This window comes from Narcine bancroftii, chromosome 6, assembly GCF_036971445.1.
Source record: "Narcine bancroftii isolate sNarBan1 chromosome 6, sNarBan1.hap1, whole genome shotgun sequence".
Lineage (NCBI taxonomy): Eukaryota > Metazoa > Chordata > Chondrichthyes > Torpediniformes > Narcinidae > Narcine > Narcine bancroftii.
Genome location: NC_091474.1, coordinates 225,026,521 through 225,046,420, shown reverse-complemented (window position 1 = coordinate 225,046,420; position 19,900 = coordinate 225,026,521). Strand labels below are relative to the sequence as shown.

At 41.5% G+C, this 19,900-nt stretch overlaps 1 protein-coding gene across 1 annotated transcript in view; it reads right to left on the bottom strand.

Moving 5' to 3' along the window:
* Positions 1-19,900, bottom strand: part of LOC138737374 (uncharacterized) — a 93,977-nt gene that overhangs the window by 18,098 nt on the left and 55,979 nt on the right. Inside the window, exons 10-15 of the mRNA XM_069888120.1 lie at positions 18,972-19,124; positions 17,615-17,716; positions 7,803-7,961; positions 5,994-6,106; positions 2,268-2,403; positions 1,449-1,652 (exon numbers count right to left, since the gene is read on the bottom strand). Of these exons, the coding sequence (XP_069744221.1) occupies positions 1,449-1,652; positions 2,268-2,403; positions 5,994-6,106; positions 7,803-7,961; positions 17,615-17,716; positions 18,972-19,124 (867 nt within the window). The remainder of the gene's footprint in view (positions 1-1,448; positions 1,653-2,267; positions 2,404-5,993; positions 6,107-7,802; positions 7,962-17,614; positions 17,717-18,971; positions 19,125-19,900) is intronic.

The window sequence follows — 19,900 nt, the reverse complement described above, 5'->3', positions numbered from 1 at the left end:
GCCGCTCCAGCGCCAGAGTCCCGCGCCGGCCGCTCCAGCCCCAGAGTCCCGCGCCGGCTGCTCCAGCCCCTGAGTTCCGCGCCGGCTGCTCCAGCCCCATAGTCCCACGCCGGCTGCTCCAGCCCCATAGACAGAGGGCTGTCAGGCACGGGGAGGGAGGAGTCAGGCAGCAGGGAGGGGGGCTGTCAGGTGGCTGCCCCTGCCCCGAATCAGGAGCCGGCATTTGCTCTATGGCATCTCTCCCCGCTGCGGACTCAGGTGGCAGAATGCCACCTTCAGTGCTGCCACCTGAACATCCCTTCGCAGACACCTGCAGCCAGCTCCAGAGCCACAGTCTACCGGTGATTCCACCTGAAAGCGACTAATAATTTGCCATCTCTCAAAGATTAATCCCTTCCTTGAATTATGCCTCCAAGAATATCAATAGCCGCTTTCAGGTGCTTGGACGCAGAAAATATGGCGGCAGACACAGCTGGGGGAGTGCAGCTGGGACATTCAGGTGGCCACTGTCACCTGACCATCCCGGCTGAAGGAGAGCCACGTCCAAGCGAATGCAGCTCTTGTGGACTGTGAACGTAGTCATGGCTTGTTTATGGAGCATCTTGTAGCAGCTCTACATGAAAATAATGGAAAAGAAATAAACTTTAATTGCCGACCACAAAACAATTGTTGGTTTGTTTTCACAAGGACAATATCTCTGTGAGTTGCTCCCTATCGATGTATCCTTTCCTCTTAATCAATGATAATTTTTCTGTGGGTTTTGGTTTATCAGGTTTAAGGACACAAAGGTTGAGAGCTGCTCATGTAGAACTCTCACTAGAATGCAAAAATCAATATGAAAGATTAACTGCAACTAACAAGCCTTCTTCATTCTCTATAAACCGACAATAAATTGTGGCCGGCACAGGATTACCGGGCTGGAGCGGCCGGCATGGGATGTCAGGAGCTTGAGGGTCGGTGTTGGCAGCGGGGAGGGTAGGTGTCGGCAGCGGGGAGGGTAGGTGTCAGCGGATCGCCAGCTGACTGTCAACAGCCCGCCCACTGCTCGGCACCTGAAAGCTGCCTTGCTGGTGCCTAGGGGAGCGAGCCAGAGAATATACCTCTCCGAGGAGGGTTAGGTAATTGCTCCTCAGGGGCAAGTTCTCCACTTTCAGGTGGCCTCCCGACAGCCGCATTCAGATAATTTAGGCCGCTTTACATTCGGGTATTCTGGCCACCTGAAAGCACCTAATGGTATTCATTAAAGTTCTTGGAGGCTTTGCAGCCTTACTGGAAGTGAAGGAAGGTTGGGGGAGGGCTAAATTAGACAACTTCTTCACAGGTGATTAATGGCATCTTTTGAGCTGCAACAGCCTCATTGAATATCCTTATTGTGAAGTAGACTGTGCTGCAATATCCCTTCTGTGGTTAATTAAAGCAGGATTGTGAGAAATGCTATTAACATTTACCTTGTAGTCTGCAGGGGTGTTGTGCAAATAACAATGTGAACCTATGCCATCTGCAACACCTGAGACTCCCTTTGCTGCACTGATCCAGCAAGTGTCTTCTGATGTACACAACAGCTTCCCTTGATCCAGGGTTAAGCCAGATACATCAATGGTAAGAGTCCGTTCAATGGATCTGAAGTAGTTCAGAATTCCTAAGCAGATTCGCTGCAAAGAACCACAATAAACAAGTTATCACCTACTAAAAATAAATGAATTAAGTACCTGCAAATTATATCCGATCACTTAATTCAAACATCACAAATAAAAACAAGCTTTAATCTAAATAAAATAACAGAAAACAACTGAAATCTACAATGACCTTCGGGGGAAAAAAAGAGTCCTAATTAGGACTGCTTTCTTTTTCACATTCTGTCCTATATTTTTTTCCATACAGTATTTTCTGTAAAGATCAGAAACCTCAGATTCATTTTCTGCTACAAAAAAATACTATAGAAGGCAGCTGGTCAAGCAGCATCTGTGGAGGCAAAGGGATGGTCAATGTATCGGGCTAAGTTCCTGCATAGTCCTATCTCAAAACATTGACCATCTATTTGAATCCACAAATGCTGCTTGATCATACAGCAGTTTATCTTCTGTTCCAGGTTCCACTATCTTCAGTCTCTTGTGCTTCGATTATCTGCAGCCTTTTTTCCTATCCAAAGGGTACCAACAAATTAATTGATGTTATGCTTAATATTTCATTCATCCAACACATGAAAATGCTGAGTAAGGGATCAGAATGACTTGAGAAAGGAGAATTGACTGCAACGCGAGTGTTACCTGAAGCTCCCGGATCCTCAGGTGGCGCAAGAAGAGAAGAGACAAGTAGGCCCCCTGTGTAAACACAGGGTCTTTTCCATTCTCCTCCATTTCCTCATCCAGTCCCAGCAGTTGCATAATGCTAGAATGGTTAGAACTAAGTGAGAAAGAACAATGAAAGAAATGAAATGTTTCCATCTTGTTTCCAATGGCTACTGTAAACAATCATCGCTTATGTTCAATGAATGCCCAAACCCAAGTGCAGCAGGGACAGAGGGGGTTACAAAGTCTCCCAAATTCTATAAGAGGGAACAAGGAAGTAATAGGGACCATACTCAAAGTCTCAAACAGTTTTGACATCTAGCAAAGATGTGCCCCTGCTTTTGCCAATTGTTTATGAAGGTTGTTAAATGTCCGTGACATTCAGAGATATTTTAAATACATAAAACTAAAATTGATAAACTGATGTAGTGAGTGCAGCAAGAAGACTAGAGGGATTATTCTTGAGTATATTGTAATTTAAAAAAAATGTAAACATACAGCACTGTAACAGGCCAATTCAACTCTACGAGTCCATGCCACCCAATTTACACCCCATTAACCCACACATTTTTGAAGGGTGGGAGGAAACTGGAGCCCCCGGAGAAAACCCACGCAGACATGGGGAGAATGTATAAACTCCTTACAGGCAGCGTGGGATTGGAACCCAAGTCCAGTCCTGATCGCTGCCACTGTAAAGGAGTTGTGCTAACTGTAACCGCAACCATGCCACCCATTAATTGACCGCCAAGCATTACTCAACTTAATTGTACATTTACAGTTAGAATTGTTTAAAAAGATGCGAGACAGCAGCTAGAAGCTGATTGGAGGAAGAAGATGAAGAATAACTTTGTAATATTACACTGAGCTACACAGTCATATGTGTTGTTATGGGGTACATTATATATAAATATGTCTTTAATAGAGATAAGATTGTGGGGGTTTAGTGTGTAGGTCATTTCACAGAGTAACACTTCACAAAAGACATCTCATTTAAAATTCAAGAGCTTTGTTGAAAGTCAGACATTGAGGAACCAGTCCCTTTGTAAAGACAATGAAACTACTTTGGAAGGAACTTCAGAAGCAGGTGCAAATAAACAAAATGCTGATAAGATCTTTCAAGGATTGGGTTTTTGGGGAGGTGAATTGTTTTTTTTACAAGCAGAAAGAGAGAGGAAAGAACAAACAAGATTTCTCTGAGAGAGAGAGAGAGAGAGAGAGAGAGAGAGAAAGAGAGAGGAAAGAACAAACAAGATTTCTCTGAGAGAGAGAGAGAGAGAGAGAGAGAGAGAGAGAGAGAGAGAGAGAGAGAGAGAGGTCTTCAATAGCTTTTGGAGGCTGCAACATGGCAAGCTGGCAGGCTTGTTGTAAACCCCATTTTGAAGATGGATTGTGAGTTCTGAGTGCAGCCTGTTCTTACAAGAGGAAATGGCTGGCCAGTGTTTCTCCTAAAATAAGGAAAACAAGAGGAAGTCTGTGGTGACCTGGAAGAGGTTATCATTTGGAAAAACTATGATGGGGCAAGTTTCTTCAGCAAGACAGTGAAGTGATTGATTGGAGGATATCAGTTTGTGTATGTCCAGCGAGCAACAAATTTCTCTCTGAAACCAACGAGAACCTTCCTGAGCAGTAACCATTTACCTTTAAGCACCAGAGCCTGGTGAAAATTCATAAATGTTAAATTCTGTGCACAGTATAAAAATTGCCTGAACTTGGAGGAGTGAAAAGTGAGATTGAACTGTGAATCAAAGAACTTTCCTGAACATATTCACATTACATACACTTGCATTTAGAATTAGAAGGGGGTTAAGTTAATTTAATAGTAATAAGTTAAAGATTGATCGTGTTTTTGTTTAAAGAAAATTAAAAGCAACTTTTGTTTAAGTAACCATTTGTCTTGGTGAATCTCTATTGCTACTGGGTTTTGGGGTCCTCTGGACTCATAACACTGTAAAGTGAGTAGAGCAGGGGGCTAAGCACGTAGCCCCAAGATCAAGATTGACCAGCAGACAAATTACATTCACCTCTGACCCTGCCACTGTCTAGTGACATGGAGGTTCTAATTCAAAGGGGGATCACGTGTAAATGTATCTCGGCTAGGTATCCCCAAAACTGGGTCCCCATAAAGCAAGGCAAAGATGGTATTCAGACCTGGGAACAAAGGAATGAAGCTGGTCCGACTTCTGCCGGGACTGCATGAAGGCGGTTATTAATGCCAGATATAGGCTGGTGTAATACAATTTTTTGCACCAGCTATACCTTAGGCCACAAAAATTGCTACTGTTAAACCAGATATCTCTGAATTGTGTTTTTGACGCGGCATAGAGACAGGAACTTTTGTGCATTCATCGTGGCTATGCACCAAGGTGAGACCCTTCTGGGTAGAATTAGGGGGCATTTTGAAACAGAATTAGAGGGGTGGAGTATCCGCAAGATCCAGCACTGTTCCTGCTGGGGGATATTATGGACATGAGTCCGAGACTGTCCAAACACCAAATTCAATTTGTGAAGGTCGCCTTGGCAGTAACCAGGAAATGCATAATGCTAAGCATAGCAAGATGGAACATGGAGATGCAGAGCTGTGTTCCCCTGGAAATAATTACTTGCAACTTAAGATGGAGATAAGACATATTCATTGAGGTGTGACAGCCATACTTGCGACATGTCGAAACGCAGGTGTGATTAGCCTTTCCAGGGCCTTTCTCAATAGCAATACAGCAAATAACAGGATCACACAAGCCCTGAAATACTAAGAATGAGGAGACAATTTGGAAGTCCTGCCAGCTCCCTCCTTTTTTTTTCCTCATGTATTTGTATTATTATTCTTAATAACTGATTTTTATGCTTTTTCTTGGGTTGAAGTGGGAAGGAGGGTGAGGAATTGAGGGAAAGGTGGGGAGGGGGGGAAGTTAAGAGAGGACTCGGCAAACAATGACCTGTAAAAGGAGAGGATTGTTCCCCTTTAATACCTGGCTAATACGAGTCTGTAAAACTATAAATAAAATTTTCAAAAAAAATTGACCAGCAGAGGAGACAGAACAGAATCCATGCCCAGTCCAAACCTTGTATTTTGTGTTGCTGCGCTGCTTTTTGATAAGCCAGAAAACATCAAAAGCAACATTGAATACAATCTATTCAATAATAGGACAGCCACTGCAACACTGACAGAAGGCCTCAACTCATCAAAGCAAACTTACTACCCAAGTCATACCATAAAGATTTAAAATGGATGACAAGTTAGTTACTTGGTAAAAAAAAATCATTCATTAAATATTTCCACTAAACAGATAAAATTTGAAGAGAAAGGATTTATTATTTTTATAGGTGCAAATTAACCATTTATATATTGCATTACATTAGCTATAAATGCTTTGTTCTATACAGAAATTACAGATCATATCCCTCAGTAAGGCTTGAAAATGACAGGGATTGGAGTGGGAGCGGGGAAAGCTCAAAACATGGAACCCATACTGAACTTGAACAAGGCAATGGTTTGGTCTCAGTTGGTATACTGCCCATGCGCATCAGCAGAAGCTGGTGAGCACATTAGAACTCAGCTGGGGTGGCCACAGGAAGATGCAAGAGGCAGTGGATGGAAGAAAACATCAAGAGAGGTCCTTTCATTCCCAAATTGCCAAATGCGGACTTTATCACTCCATATTCACAATTAAAGAGAATAATATTGTTGCTTATGGAAATGTTTCTCACCCTTCATCTCTGTTCTTTTTTGAAGGTACATTGGTACATTTGTTTAGATCGACATCATCCACCCCTCCACCACTGAAATCTACTGGCAAACCACTCTTTTGATGTCTTGGTTCCTGAAGATAGTACAATACAAGTACGTGATCCAGAAGCAGACCAACTCAATATATTGTTGTTGTCTGCTTTATCTGGTAACAAAACACAAGTAAAAACACATGGACAGGTTTTGGAAATTGTATCATTGCTGGTAGATAGGTTTTATCCGGCTGGTTCTAATGGAAGGTCATCAACCGGAAATGCAAATACAGCCGCTGTCTGATCTGCAGAAAATGCTGTGCTGTTACTTTGGACTCTCAGCTCTGTGGTTTTTTTTTTAAACTTTTTCCATTTGTGTACAGCAACACATTTCATTTGTTTCCTTGCTTAATTAAATTATGGGTTGTAGTCTAGTTTGGTGCAAAGAATCAGAAGGAAGTGACATTAAAAACTGAAGTCCTCTTTACCTAAGGGGTGTTATTTTGAGGTAGGTGCATTCGCCACTTCTTTGCTGGATTATTACACAATGACTCCAGTCAGTAACATCTCCAAAACATTAACGCAGGACCTGGAGCATGTATGGCTGTATGTATTTCCAGAACTATGACTGTGACAAGCTCCCATGTCTACAAGTATGGAGAAATTGCCTGGGTAAAATTTTAACTATGGCTTTCTCATAATCAATTTCCCTAGAATCATATTATTTCCAAAGTTTCCCTGCACATAACCACCATCTTCAGAACACCACCCTGCTCACAGCACCATCTCTTGAATTTCTTTACCCAAAGATGGAATGTGAACCCAAAGAGTTGTGGTTCAGGTAAATATCACAGCTGCAATTAATGGAAAGTTTGATTGGTAAATGAGGAACAAAGCAATGGAAGGATGAGATGGGGTGACAGGAACATTCTGGGAATCAAATACTCCGGCAAAGCTCCAGATGCTGAATGACCATTTTCTGTCTCATTTTTATATTTATTTTACTAGTACTCACAGCAATAAAGTTTATTTGGCCAAACATGGTATACAGATACCAATTTTTGTCACCCCATTACAGGAAGGCTGTAGAAGATTTGGAAAGAATACAAGAGCCCCCTTCACACTTGGAAGTGATCCCAGGAAGTAACCGCCAATTGGCCTTTAAAGTACCTAGTGTGAAAACAAAATCAGCTCAACGCCATCGGGGGTTGACAACTTTGACCCCTAGTACAATCCCCGGCACCCGCAATCAGACAAGTGTGAAATGGGCAATTGCATTGTGGGTTTGAAATGACCCAAGTTTTTGCGCGAGTGCAGGAAGATTAAAAATGAAGGTATAAACTTTGCCAGGGGAAAGTCGCAGTGGGCGAGAGAGGAAATAAATAGCAATAACAGCAATAAATAGCAATGGAGGACAAGCCATTTTATTCAAACACAATTTAATTCAAACATCTGCTACGAGCAAAACACTACCAAGGCACTCTACTGGCTGAATATTTGCTCCCATCTTCATCAAAGGTTTGTGAGATACTTTTACAATTTTATTCAAATTTTTATTTATTCTTATTCATTCAATTTATTTGTTTATTTCTGTTCCTAGATTTTTATTGCCCATTGCTTGAAGTTGCCAGCTACTTGAATTTTGGTTAACAGGGTTTTTACTGAATATAGTATTAAAATGGGGTCTTGAATCATTGATGTTAATACTCCTGCCTTACATTCTTAGAACCCAAATCCCATAGGATCAGGGATGGACAATAGATGCCTTGCAAGGTTGCAGCTACAGGTCATACTTACTTGATAGAGCTTAGTGTTTCCATAGATTTTGTTCCAGATGTGATTTGCGTGTTGACCCCAATGATGCGAGGCAACAGTCAATGACTGCATAGTCATTAGCTCATGTACAGCCACGGCATGCAGTTGAAGTGCATCCATCACTCTGTCTGGGTCAGCCACCTAGTCTCAAGCACACAGAAACTTAAAATAATCCCCGTCCAAATTTTTTTTTCCTATTTATAGCGACTATAAGTTGCCTCTAGCGTATAGGCAAGGAGAGGAACACAAGGGGAAACTGATGAGAATGTGGGGAGAATAGAATGAGGTGAGTGTAGGATTAGTGAAAATGTGCACTGGATGACTGGCAAAGATTTGATAGGCTGAGAATTCTGTTTCCATAACGTGCGATTCTATAAACTCAGAAAAGATAACCATGGCTGAGGATGGAGCCGTGGTGCCACTTTCACATTTAATTTTAAACAAGACATACAGAATGGCAAGAGGCCCGGCCAGCCCATGAGCCCATGCTGCCAAAATACCCCAATTAACTGCAACCCTGACACGTTTTGAAGGGAGCACCTGGAGGAAACCAACGCAGACACAGGGAGAACGTACAGACTCCTTACAGACAGTGCAGGATTCCACCTCTGGTTTGATGATGCTGGTTAATAGCTCCAGTGCTAACCGCTACACAAACCGTACCACCTAAAGTGGTTGCTGAGGCGCACAAGAGAAAGCATGGAATTCTGGAGGTTATGACTGCTCTCCAGAATGCCATCTGGAAATTCTGGTCTATACCTTCACAATGTGTATACAGAGTTACTTGGACATTATAATACCATACTGTGATAGTACAGATCTATCACCAATGTATATAGTTACAGTATCTAGACTGCGCTTACAGCGATTGGCTGAGAGCTTAGCCACGCCTACTGTCTGGGCCTTAAAGGGTTGTGTCCCGAGCCAGGTCGGACTGGTCGGCCACCTGTGAAGAGCTCCTGTCTTTTGCTTGGTTTGGATCAACAAGTCTTTGGTTCTTTCGACGAGCTCTACACATACCTAGTATCTTTAACATAGTGAAAGATCCTAAGGCAGCTCACGGTATTTCCTCACTAAGGCGATAACGAGGTGGTACAGTAGATTCTACAGAATGCTCAAATGTAGTGAAGGATGAATGATCTACTATAAGGAGGGAACTATCAAATAAGAGGTACCTAAAACCAGATAGATGAAGGCTGCATGATCTGCTGAGTTCATCCTCCACTGAAAAGTCCATGTAGTAGATATCTCAGAAGGTTGCAGGTTCGTAGATTATAGATAAGGGAAAGGATAAAGCTAAGGCATCCACAACAAGGATGGGAATTTTAAAACTGAAAGCCAGTGAGGTCTGCAGGCTCAGAGGGATGGGTGAATGAGATGGTGCAGGCTGGGGCAGAGCCAGCAGTACCCAAGGTGATCAGGATTTTACAGAGCAGAAATGTGGAAGGCCGAGCATAGTCAGATCAAGAGGCAGCAAAGATAGGGATGAAGGCTTCAGCAGCAGATGAGTTGAAGAAGGGGATGAAATGGAGGGATGTGAAATCAAATTCATTTGCACAAAAATGTTATAATTTGTCACTCCTGGATTTAGCTGATTAATTAACATAAATCTGGATTTATCAATCAGCTGAAAGCAGCCCAAAGATTTTTGTCCAACTGTCAAAGAATACTTGAAGTTTAACATAGTATATTTATTGCCAACACCATGTGAACTAAAAGTGATGGAGTGAGCATATCGGACAGCAAGCAGTGTATACACAGCAAAGTCAAATTAAGGAGTAAAAATTAAAGAGCAAAGTCAAATACAGGGAGTGAATCATAAATAATGTATTTAGTCAAAGAGCAATGTAATAAGTAAACAGGCTCTTCAGCCCAATTTATTCCTGCTGACAAAATGCCTATTTGATTTTGTCCCACTAGCCCAGACCTAGACTGTTGTGTTTAAGCACGCTTCTTAATAAGAAAAACACGGCAGGCTGTTGATTCATTGATACTTTAATACATTCTAAAATGGTGTTTAACAAGCATACATTTATATCAAAGTGTCCCCTTGTCATCATGTACATGTGGTGGCATCATACCCAACATTCTTCCCATGCCCACCAAAAAATAATAAGGAAACATGCATAATGTAGTGGGATGCTGAATATTGGTTATATTGGGTTATGAGCATCTCTTGGAAAAGAGAAAAAAACATGCTGAATAGTGCCAACCTCCTTTTTTTATCTACTGGTTATGGCACATACTCTTTCAGTCTTTCCTGCGGGTGTCTGTCCTGTTTGGATCTGCGGAGTGGGATGGGATCAGCTGGACTTCCCTGTTGTTTTAAGGGAATTTTTGGCTTGAGCTGTTCCAGTTCCACTTCATTGGGTAGGATATAACTGGGCAGTAGTGAAGATGATCTTGAGAGTCTTTCCAGTGTTGGAGTGTGAAAGTCCAGAGGACTCCTTGCCTGGTCTCTGGTTTCGTGCGCCTCTCTTGAAGATATTTTTTCAGATGGTGATCTGGGCATTTTTCTCTGATCATCAGTGAGTGGTGGAGATGCTTCCTCCTGTTGCAAGGTTGGCCTTTCTGGGTATGTCGACTGCCTCAGCCTCCGCTATCAAAGCACTTTCCACCCCTCTTAACTGGTCACTGTGTCTTTTCCCTATCATATCTTCCATCAGAATGTGATAAGAATATGGGCTGAGATTTTTCAGGACTACTCCCCGTACCCATGGGGCTCTATTGAAATAGTAGTCTCTTACCAAAACTGGTTTGCCCACCTCTACTTATCTAGGGTCTTTGTTAGCAGAAGTTGCTTGTTGCAAATTTGAGGCTGATGTTTGGGCGTATTGCTGATAGTCTGGTCCTCAAATTTCTCCCGAACATCAGTTCTGCTGGTGTCCTTCTGGTGGTTGAGTGTAGTGAATTTCAGTATCCCAGCAAGAAATCTGCAATTCTGTGGGTCCTTGGCAAGTCTGCATTTAGTTTCATCTTCATGGCTTTCCTGAAAGTTTGTATGAAACACTCTGCTTCTCTCCTTGTGCTTGGATGATATGGCGCAGACAGTATGTGGCAAATGTTGTTACTGCTGAATCAAATTGTGGGCCGTTGTCAGAAACTAGTTCTATGGATAATCCATGCAATACAAAGACTTCTCTTAGCTTTTCAATGGTACGACCCACGGTTGTTTTTTTTCATGCAGGTTACAGTTGGCCATTTGGAGTGTGGGTCAACTACTATCAGGAAATTTTCTCACATAAATGGTCCTGCAAAGTCTACGTGGACACGATGCCACAGTTGTGATGGCCATTTCCAGGGGTTTGCTTCTGTTTAAGGTGCTTTGGGTTGTGCTTCCTGGCACATGCTGCAATTTGTCAAATCTCTGCATGTGTCCTGGTAACGATCTCAACAGTTCATAGGTCTTCTCTCCCATCTGGGATAGAAAAAGTGCACATTTTCTATTCTCTGTAATATTATAGACAATACAGCGTTGATCAAAACGTTCAACATACCCCTGCCAATCTTCTTTGACTTCATTAAATTTTCTGAAATGAATGTCAGCCATGGTTCCTTTTGATTTGCAGTTTTCTGTCTTCCCATGTCATGGCTGCTCTCAGTCAGTTGTAACAGTAATTTTTTCCTTTTCAGAGTTAAGTAAATTTGACCTCGTCACCAATCTGTTGTGTTTAGCCTATTTCATAATAAGAAGGACACAGCATTGATACTTTACTACATTTTAAAATGGTGTTCTAACAAGCATACAAAGTATCTCCACGTCATACCCAACATAGACCATATCCTTTCCGATCCATTCTGTGAACAAAATCTGTCACTTTTAAGTGAGGTCACCAAATTTGACAGACAAAATAAGTGCTATTGCTAAAGAGCCACAATCAATGGCAGATTAACCACCACCCGGGCCCATAGTCTGAGCTTTATTAAGGTTCCCCAAGGTTGGCGACATGGGGGGGGGGCATTCGCGGGCCATGCACAACCACCTAGTGGCATATCTACTGAAAATAGCGCCCATGGCAAGCAATGAATTTGAGCCCCTGTCCAAACATCTGACACCCATCTTTTAGATAACTTTACCAACTCAAAAATATATGCTCTCAATGCTGCAGGGATCTCTTAATGCACTCATTCTCTCTCCACCCCAGCCACCAACCCCCTCTTCCCCTACCCACCACCAACCCCACCTTGTCCCTGCTGATCCCTTTCCCCAGGCTGTACCTGCAGATGCCTCTCTAGCACCACTTCTTCCAGACCAGTCAATGCTGAACAGTGCAACTCTGCAGCCATCATGGCTCCCTTGTCTCAAGGGCCCGGCAGCTCCCCCAACCCCACAGCCCTCCCACATCTTCACTGCTTCTGATCCACACCCGACTCCTTCACCCCCTCCCTCCTCAGTGGCGCAAACATACTTTAAGGCTGGGCTGCCATTTTGTGGGGCAGAGTGGCAACCCCACTCCGAGCAGTGGTGGTACTGGAGGCATCACGATGGCACACACTGCTGCTTCTTCTCCCCCTCTCTCCCCACTTCACCCACCCACTGCTCTGGCCAGGCTGTGTGCAGTATTGCCTGACAGTGGATGCACATCACCGGCCGCCTGACGATCAACCGGGTAGCGAGACGATGGATATCGAGCTTGGCACCAATCCAGCCAATGGTAAGCGCAGAGGGGAGGAGCAGGGGCCGGGGTCATTCGGAGGGCCCCTGCAGACTGAGCAAGTTAAAATAACAATTGTGCCCCAGTTTTATCTTAGAACCAACTGTGATTTGCATATTAAATTTCCTACCACTTGAAACAAAACAGCAACAGAACCCTTGGTAAGAAGCTGGATCCATCGTCGAAGTCAGCTGGTGTTAACGACCATATCACTGTTCACAACCATGTTACCATTTCCTTAATGCCAATGAAGCTAAGAAATTGAAGCAACTGAAGCCTGCCCGCAGCACTTGCATAGAATGGATTTTATCTTATATTACAAAGAAGACGAAACATAAAGGCCAAATCAGATCTAACAATTTTATTAACATTATTTTTCCATTATTAACATTAGTACTACCATGTCCCACTCCCATGCAACTGTATTTGAATAGAAAATAAAATTTCCTGGTGTATGGGTTATTTATACTTACCCTGTACTATGATTACAATTGCTGGAATTATCGCTGGAATGACAATTGGGTACACAGAAAAGAATAGAAGGCAGGCAATGACAGGCATGTACGTTTCCCTGGCACTGACACAGGCAGAGCTGTTCCAGCTGCATGAGGAATTATGGGTAACGAAGACGGCCATTGATCCTGCTTTGAGCCCATTGTTTTTTTATTTCAGTGAATAGGTGAAAGCCAATCGACAAGTGTTGAAAGCTACAAGTTGTTGCAATTTTAAAATATTTTTAATGTTGTGGTTTAGTTCCCTTTGGCATTGTTAAAGTAACATTTCTATTGTTGTATCTCTTATTTCCATTGTTGTTTGATGGGTCCCCTTACCTTCCAGGCCCCTAGGATTTAGTCTACTCAGCCTTATGGTTAATCTGTCACTGCTTGGTGTGTTGGTGGTGGGGGCAAGTAGGAGTGAGGAGTCATGGCTGAAATAGATATAATAATGGGGGGCCTAATTTCCTTAGCAGAGGGTTCAATGCAGGGGCGTAGCCAGGTTTTGTTAGGGAGAGAAAGAGCACACAACAAAGGTGTGCACACACACACACCCTTAAACTGACAGCCACAGCCAAGCAACCTTTGATTCTGCCAATCTTTTCTTTTAATTTTTTATTTTTCACACCATAAATCACAATAGTCACGATATACACTTTTTCTTTTTCACACATTTACAGTGACTTTTTCTCCCCCCCCCCCCTCCTCCCAAGCCACCCCCCCACCCCCCCCCCCCTCATCCATTTTAGGTATACAATCTAGGTTGCATTAATTCAGTCAGACAATGTTGTCATTCAACAAAGATACACCAGAAATTCTACAGAGTCCATTCTTTTCTTTCCTTCTCCTTCCATCAACTGAGGTAATGTTTGTCCCCGGTAGGTTTTCGCTATTGTATTTAATGTAAGGCTCCTATACTTGTTCGAATATTTCAATATTATTTCTTAAACTATATGTTATTTTTTCTAATGGAATACATTTATTCATTTCTATATACCATTGTTGTATTTTCAAAATATCTTCCAATTTCCAGGTTGACATAATACATTTTTTGTTACGGCTAGGGCTATCTTAACAAATCTTTTTTGTGCATCCTCCAAATCAATTCCAAATTCTTTGTTTTTTATGTTACTTAGGAGAAAGATCTCTGGATTCTTTGGTATATTGTTTTCTGTTATTTTATTTAATATCTGATTGAGATCATCCCAAAATTTTTCTACTCTCTCACATGTCCAGATTGCATGAATTGTTGTTCCCATTTCTTTTTTTACATCGAAAACATCTATCAGATACTGTTGGGTCCCATTTATTTAACTTTTGCGGTGTAATGTATAGTCTGTGTAACCAATTATATTGTATCATGCGTAGCCTCGTATTTATTGTATTTCTCATCGTTCCAGAGCATAACTTCTCCAATGTTTCCTTTTTTATCTTTATATTTAAATCTTGTTCCCATTTTTGTTTAGTTTTACCATTTGTTTCCTCATTCTCCTTTTCTTGCAGTTTAATATACATATTTGTTATAAATCTTTTGATTAACATTGTATCTGTAATCACATATTCAAGGTTACTTCCCTCTGGTAAACTCAGATTGCTTCCTAATTTATCCTTCAAGTAGGATCTCAGTTGGTAATATGCCAGCACTGTATCTCCAGTTATATTGTACTTATCTCTCATTTGTTCAAAGGATAAGAATCTACTTCCTGAAAAACAATTTTCTATTCTTTTAATCCCTTTTTTTTCCCCATTCTCTAAAGGAAAGATTGTCTATTCCAATCTTGAAGCAGTAAAGGTGTGTGTTTGCTTCAGATTGATCGTGGTGTGGGGAGAGAACTTCTGATCCCTCCATCTTTCGCTTGGTGGTACTTAAAAATGGTGTTTGTGCAGACAAGAAGGGGTTCACAATGCAGACTGGTACCGCCTCGACCCCATCTTCCCCTTCCTCTGCTCCTTTCAACTTTCTCTCACTCCCTCTCTCACTCTCCCTGCCTCTCCAGTGAGCTGAGAGACCATCTGCCTTATTAACATTTTCCACCTGGGATGGATTTATGTTAATAGTAATCTTTAAAATTAAAATGTCATTATATATTTCTTAGTAAAGTGAGTTTTTGGGTGGACAGGGCACATTTGCATTTTACAGACACATAAGTACTCTCAGAGAGTAAGTTGAAATGGAAGGTAGTAGATGTTAAAGAAATGGCCTGTGAATCCATTGTTTAATGGAAGCTATGTAAACAGCCATAAAAATGAGATACTCAAGAAGAATTGCTGGTTGCTCAAGGAGGCCATCTGTTTAAATACAAGACTCTTTGCTTACTTACTTATATTGTTAGAATGGAAATTCAGAGGCATCTATTCAAACAAGCCAGACTTTTAATTCAATGGTTATGGACAGGCAGGAGTCCGTGGACTCATAATTCTTATGTTGAAGTGGGCCTAAGTGGCCAGAGATGCTTTTAGCATATATGTGAAGTAAGTTCAAAAAGCCATCTGCCACAATTCATGCTTTTGGAGAAATGAAACAGAAATGATGTCTTGTGTCATATGATGAGACAGTTAAGAGAAAGATATTACTTTACAAAAGGTATTTTGAGACCAGAAGATGCCTGACCATCCTATTGGTAACACAGGATTGAAGGGGCTTGACCATCCTTTAAGACACAGAGGATTGAAATTATGTTCTCCTTATGAAAAGGAGGAACACTGGAAGAGTGGTTTTGAAGAATTTAGCCACTTCACCGTCTATTTGGAAAAGAGGACAGATTCCACTGGGTCCACTTTTGAATGGCCATTTCATGTTGGCCTTACCTGGATTTGTGAAATCATCGTGGAAGAAAATAGCCACTTCACTGTCTCTTTGGAAAAGAGGACAGATTTATTATATGGAACACAGATTCCAAAATCTCCATGCAAGAGAGAGAAAGTCATTCATATGAAGAAACATTGCTCTGAAAACAACTCCACAAAAGAAATTCCTAAGTTTTAATGAGGTCTAATGACTTGATGTTTCAAATTACTACATTATTGCTTTTGAGCAACAATTTCAAGAAATCTGAGGTCTCACGCTTACTCCATAATTGCAGTAAAGACTTTGAGTTTCAACCCAAAAGCTTTCTGAGACTGAACTTTAAAATCACCTCTTCAGAATAAAACTTAAACTGTAATTGCTTGGGTTTTAACACACACGCGCAAAGTGGGGTAGGTTAGAGTTAAATTTAGAATTAAGTGAGAAGTGTTGTTATTAATAATTAATAATAAAAATATTGTTTTGAAGATACCATTGTCTGTGATATATTACCATTTCTGTTGATTTAGTACATAACCAATTCACCAATGCCATTGTCCCAAGCGGGATGACAGAACATCAGGACAGAGAGGGATGGGGAGAGAGCAAAGCATACAGCCACTCCCTGCACACAGGCAGGCTTCATTCGATTCTATTTGAATGAAATGAGTCACCACTACTTTCAATTACTGAAGTGATAAATTTAGCTATTATTTAATAAAATCACACATCTTTCACATTTTAAATCATAATGAAAATGCATTCCATTCATTATTTCACCTACATCCCCAGTGTAAAAATAACCCTTTTTAATTAAAGTTATTTTAATGTTTGAATTAAAATGATAGGGATTTATGAACAATGGTTTGGGCAAATTTTGGTTTTAATACCTGTGGATGGACTGTATTGCCTTTTAATCTGTTCTCTCCAAAATTTAGCCCATGGAAGTTGCTGGCAGTTCAAACCCAGCATCTGCTGTGTCCCTCCACTCGCTGCTCACTACTCCAGCTGTATCTGATCCTAGCTTGAGCCACTCAACACTTGGCTTGCTTCCTCACACAGCCACATGTGGTTTTAACAAAGCAGTTCCGATTGGCGAGAGGGCACTTCCACAACCTGAGGGGCTGGAATCGCTACATTGTACAGGTATCATGCACTTTTGCGAATCTGCCTTCAGGAACCGTCAAGCTCAGCATGGGGATGGGGCCACCTCAGAGGGGAGAGGGAAGCAAGCAGCGAAGGAGCTGGGTGCAGATAGGAAAGAGTGAAATGCAGTGCAGGAGGACCATGGGCATTGCTGGGCTGAAGGCACCACTTTTGAAAAATTTGCTCAGGGGGAGCAGTCGCTCCCCCTAGCTACACCCCTGGTCCATAGACTTTAAGTAATTGTGCAAGGGCTGACAGGGAATTAAGCGAAAATAATTTCACGAAGAAAGTTTTAAGGTCACTATCAGAAACTTATTACATGAAAGATTAGTTGAAGTGTCTCATTTAAAAAGTACTCAAATTTGCATGGGATGAGCTATCTCTTGCAGTGTTGGACTGAGGAATGGAAGGTAGGAAAAGGCTGATGGTTCTCTTTCAAATAGCTCAGATACGATGGGCCGAATGGCCTCCTTCTGCATCATAGATTCTTGATTTTATTCTTTAACAACGAGTGTGAGTCTTTATGATTTGAGCACTGCTCGCCACAGATAATAAGAAAGTGTTGATTTCCATAATTTCTGTCATCATGTTATCACCCCATCAGTTTGCAGATTTTTGTTAAAATCACGTGGCCCCAGAGACATTCTCTATATTAAAAGGTGTTACCAAGACAAGTCTCTTGCTGCAAACCATCAGCTTGAGAGTGAACTTTACCTGGAGAAACTGCACCTGCAATCTCAGGATTTCATCCATGTACTTCTGCTGTTTCAGTTTGGCCATGTTTTTTTCTTGCCAAAGATCTTGCTTTGGTTTGATCTAATGAATTAAACACCAGTGTTTGATGAACATAACTAAATATACAAAACTGCAGCATTGCCGGTTAATTTGACATAGATACAAACTATGCACACACAACTGTAAACACATTGCCATTGGACATGAAGGAGAGTTACAGAGCTTGGAAACTAGCCCTTCCATCCACTGACTCAATGCCAGCCATCAAGCACCAATTTACATAAATCATTGTTTTAAAAAAAAGTTCACCCACATTCTCATCAATTCCATATTCCCATCAACTTCCCCTTCTACCACTTAACTACACACTAGGGGGGGGGCTAATTAACCAACCAATTTGTTATCTTTGGGACATGGAGAAACTGATTTGGTCACAGAGAAAATGTGCCAACTCCACATAGGCAGCACCAGGGGTCAGAATTGAACCTTGGTCATTGGAATTGTGGGGTAGCAGCTCTTCTTGCCATGCCGTGGTACCTACAAATCCTGGAATTCTATCCAAGCATTAACCAGGACTGAGCCTGCTTTAACTTCTGGATAGTACGGCCTAAGCTCTAAGCTCCATGAAGAAGTGGGACATTTAATCTGTACAGAGCCACGAAGCCACCAAGCTGGTGTGGTGAATGAGTACAGGCAGGGGTCAGATTTTGGACATTCCAACCAATAGTTACTGCAATTCATAAGCTGCAATGAAAAAGACTGAATATTAATTCTTTCGATTAAAAAGGCCCCAATATTTATCAATGTTATAAATGGTTTGCTTGAATTTTGGATACAGAAATTGAATAAAGATACACTTTAAAGTTTAAAAAAAAGTCAAGGTCATTGGAAATGATTTACTAGTTGTTGCAGGGCAACAGCCTATCTGTCCCTCTGCTCATTAGTGAAATACGCTTTTCATATTTTTATTTCATGAACTTTTGGCTTGAAATCACAAGGTAACATCAAATTATCCAAGCTATCAGTTCTCCAATGTGAATTTACACAGGGAGATACATGACAACATTTATCAGTGAACCTCACAGCTGAAGGTTTCAATGAACAGTGTGAGGGTCATTTGATTGTCATTAAAAAAAGAGAAGAGCAAATTCTAGCTTCAGTTGCTTTTGCTGAAGGGACAATGACAAATATTCAAAAATGTTACTAAGAAGTATCAACTTTTTATTTCCAAATGTTTAAACCATTCAAATTTGAAAGTTTCTTTGTTGGGATTAAATCACCAGTCCAGGAACATAACCTCTACACTACTGTCCCTTCCAGATTCAGTCTGTTGTACCTTTAAGAAGGGGATCCAATTTGCTTCTTTCTTCAGGGCCATGTTTGGACCTTTTATTCCCCAGCGTTCTGCTCCAGGCTCAAAGGCATCATATGCAGGGAAGGTCTTCATGGTTTCCTCTTCACTAAAAACGCTTCTGAATTTCCGACTCACCTGAAATAGTAAAGATTAAGATTACCTGTATATTCACTCATACCACGTGGAACGGAGCCTCTGGTTCAACTCTATTGTTGGCAGTTTGGGCTAGTCCCATTTGCCTGCAATTGCTCCTTATCCTTCTCAACCCTTCCTATATACATATACATGAAATGTCCAAATGCCTATTGAACTGACAATTGGATTTGCTTCTGTAACTTACCTGGCAGTTCATTTCTCATACAGACTATTTCCTGAATGAAAAAGTTCCCCTCTTAAATTTCTCCCCTCTCACTCTAAACCAATGTCCTTTGGCTCTTGAACAGTCTACTTTGGGAAATAAACTCTGAGCACTCACTTTATCCATATACCTCATTATATTATAAACCTCGAAGGCTACCCTTCAACCTCTTGCACTCCAAGGAATAAAGACTCAGCCTCTCCAACCAACTCACTATAGTTGGGTGACTAGAAATGCAGAGTACTCCCACATGTGATCTCACCAAGACCGTGAACAGCTGCTTTATGAATAGAGTGAGCATGCCAAATGTCTTCTTCACCATCATGTCCATCAGAGTTGCCACTTACATAAAACTATGCACCTGCACCCCAGGACTCTCTGTTCCAGAACACTCTCCAGGACCATGCCCTTCATGATGATGTGATTGTGAACATGGTTCAAATCACCACACATGTACCCCTTCCTTCCTTCAAATCCATCTATAACTCCCAATGCCTTGGAAAAGCAGGCAATATATTAAAAGACTCATCTCTCCCCAGCCACCCTTTCTTCA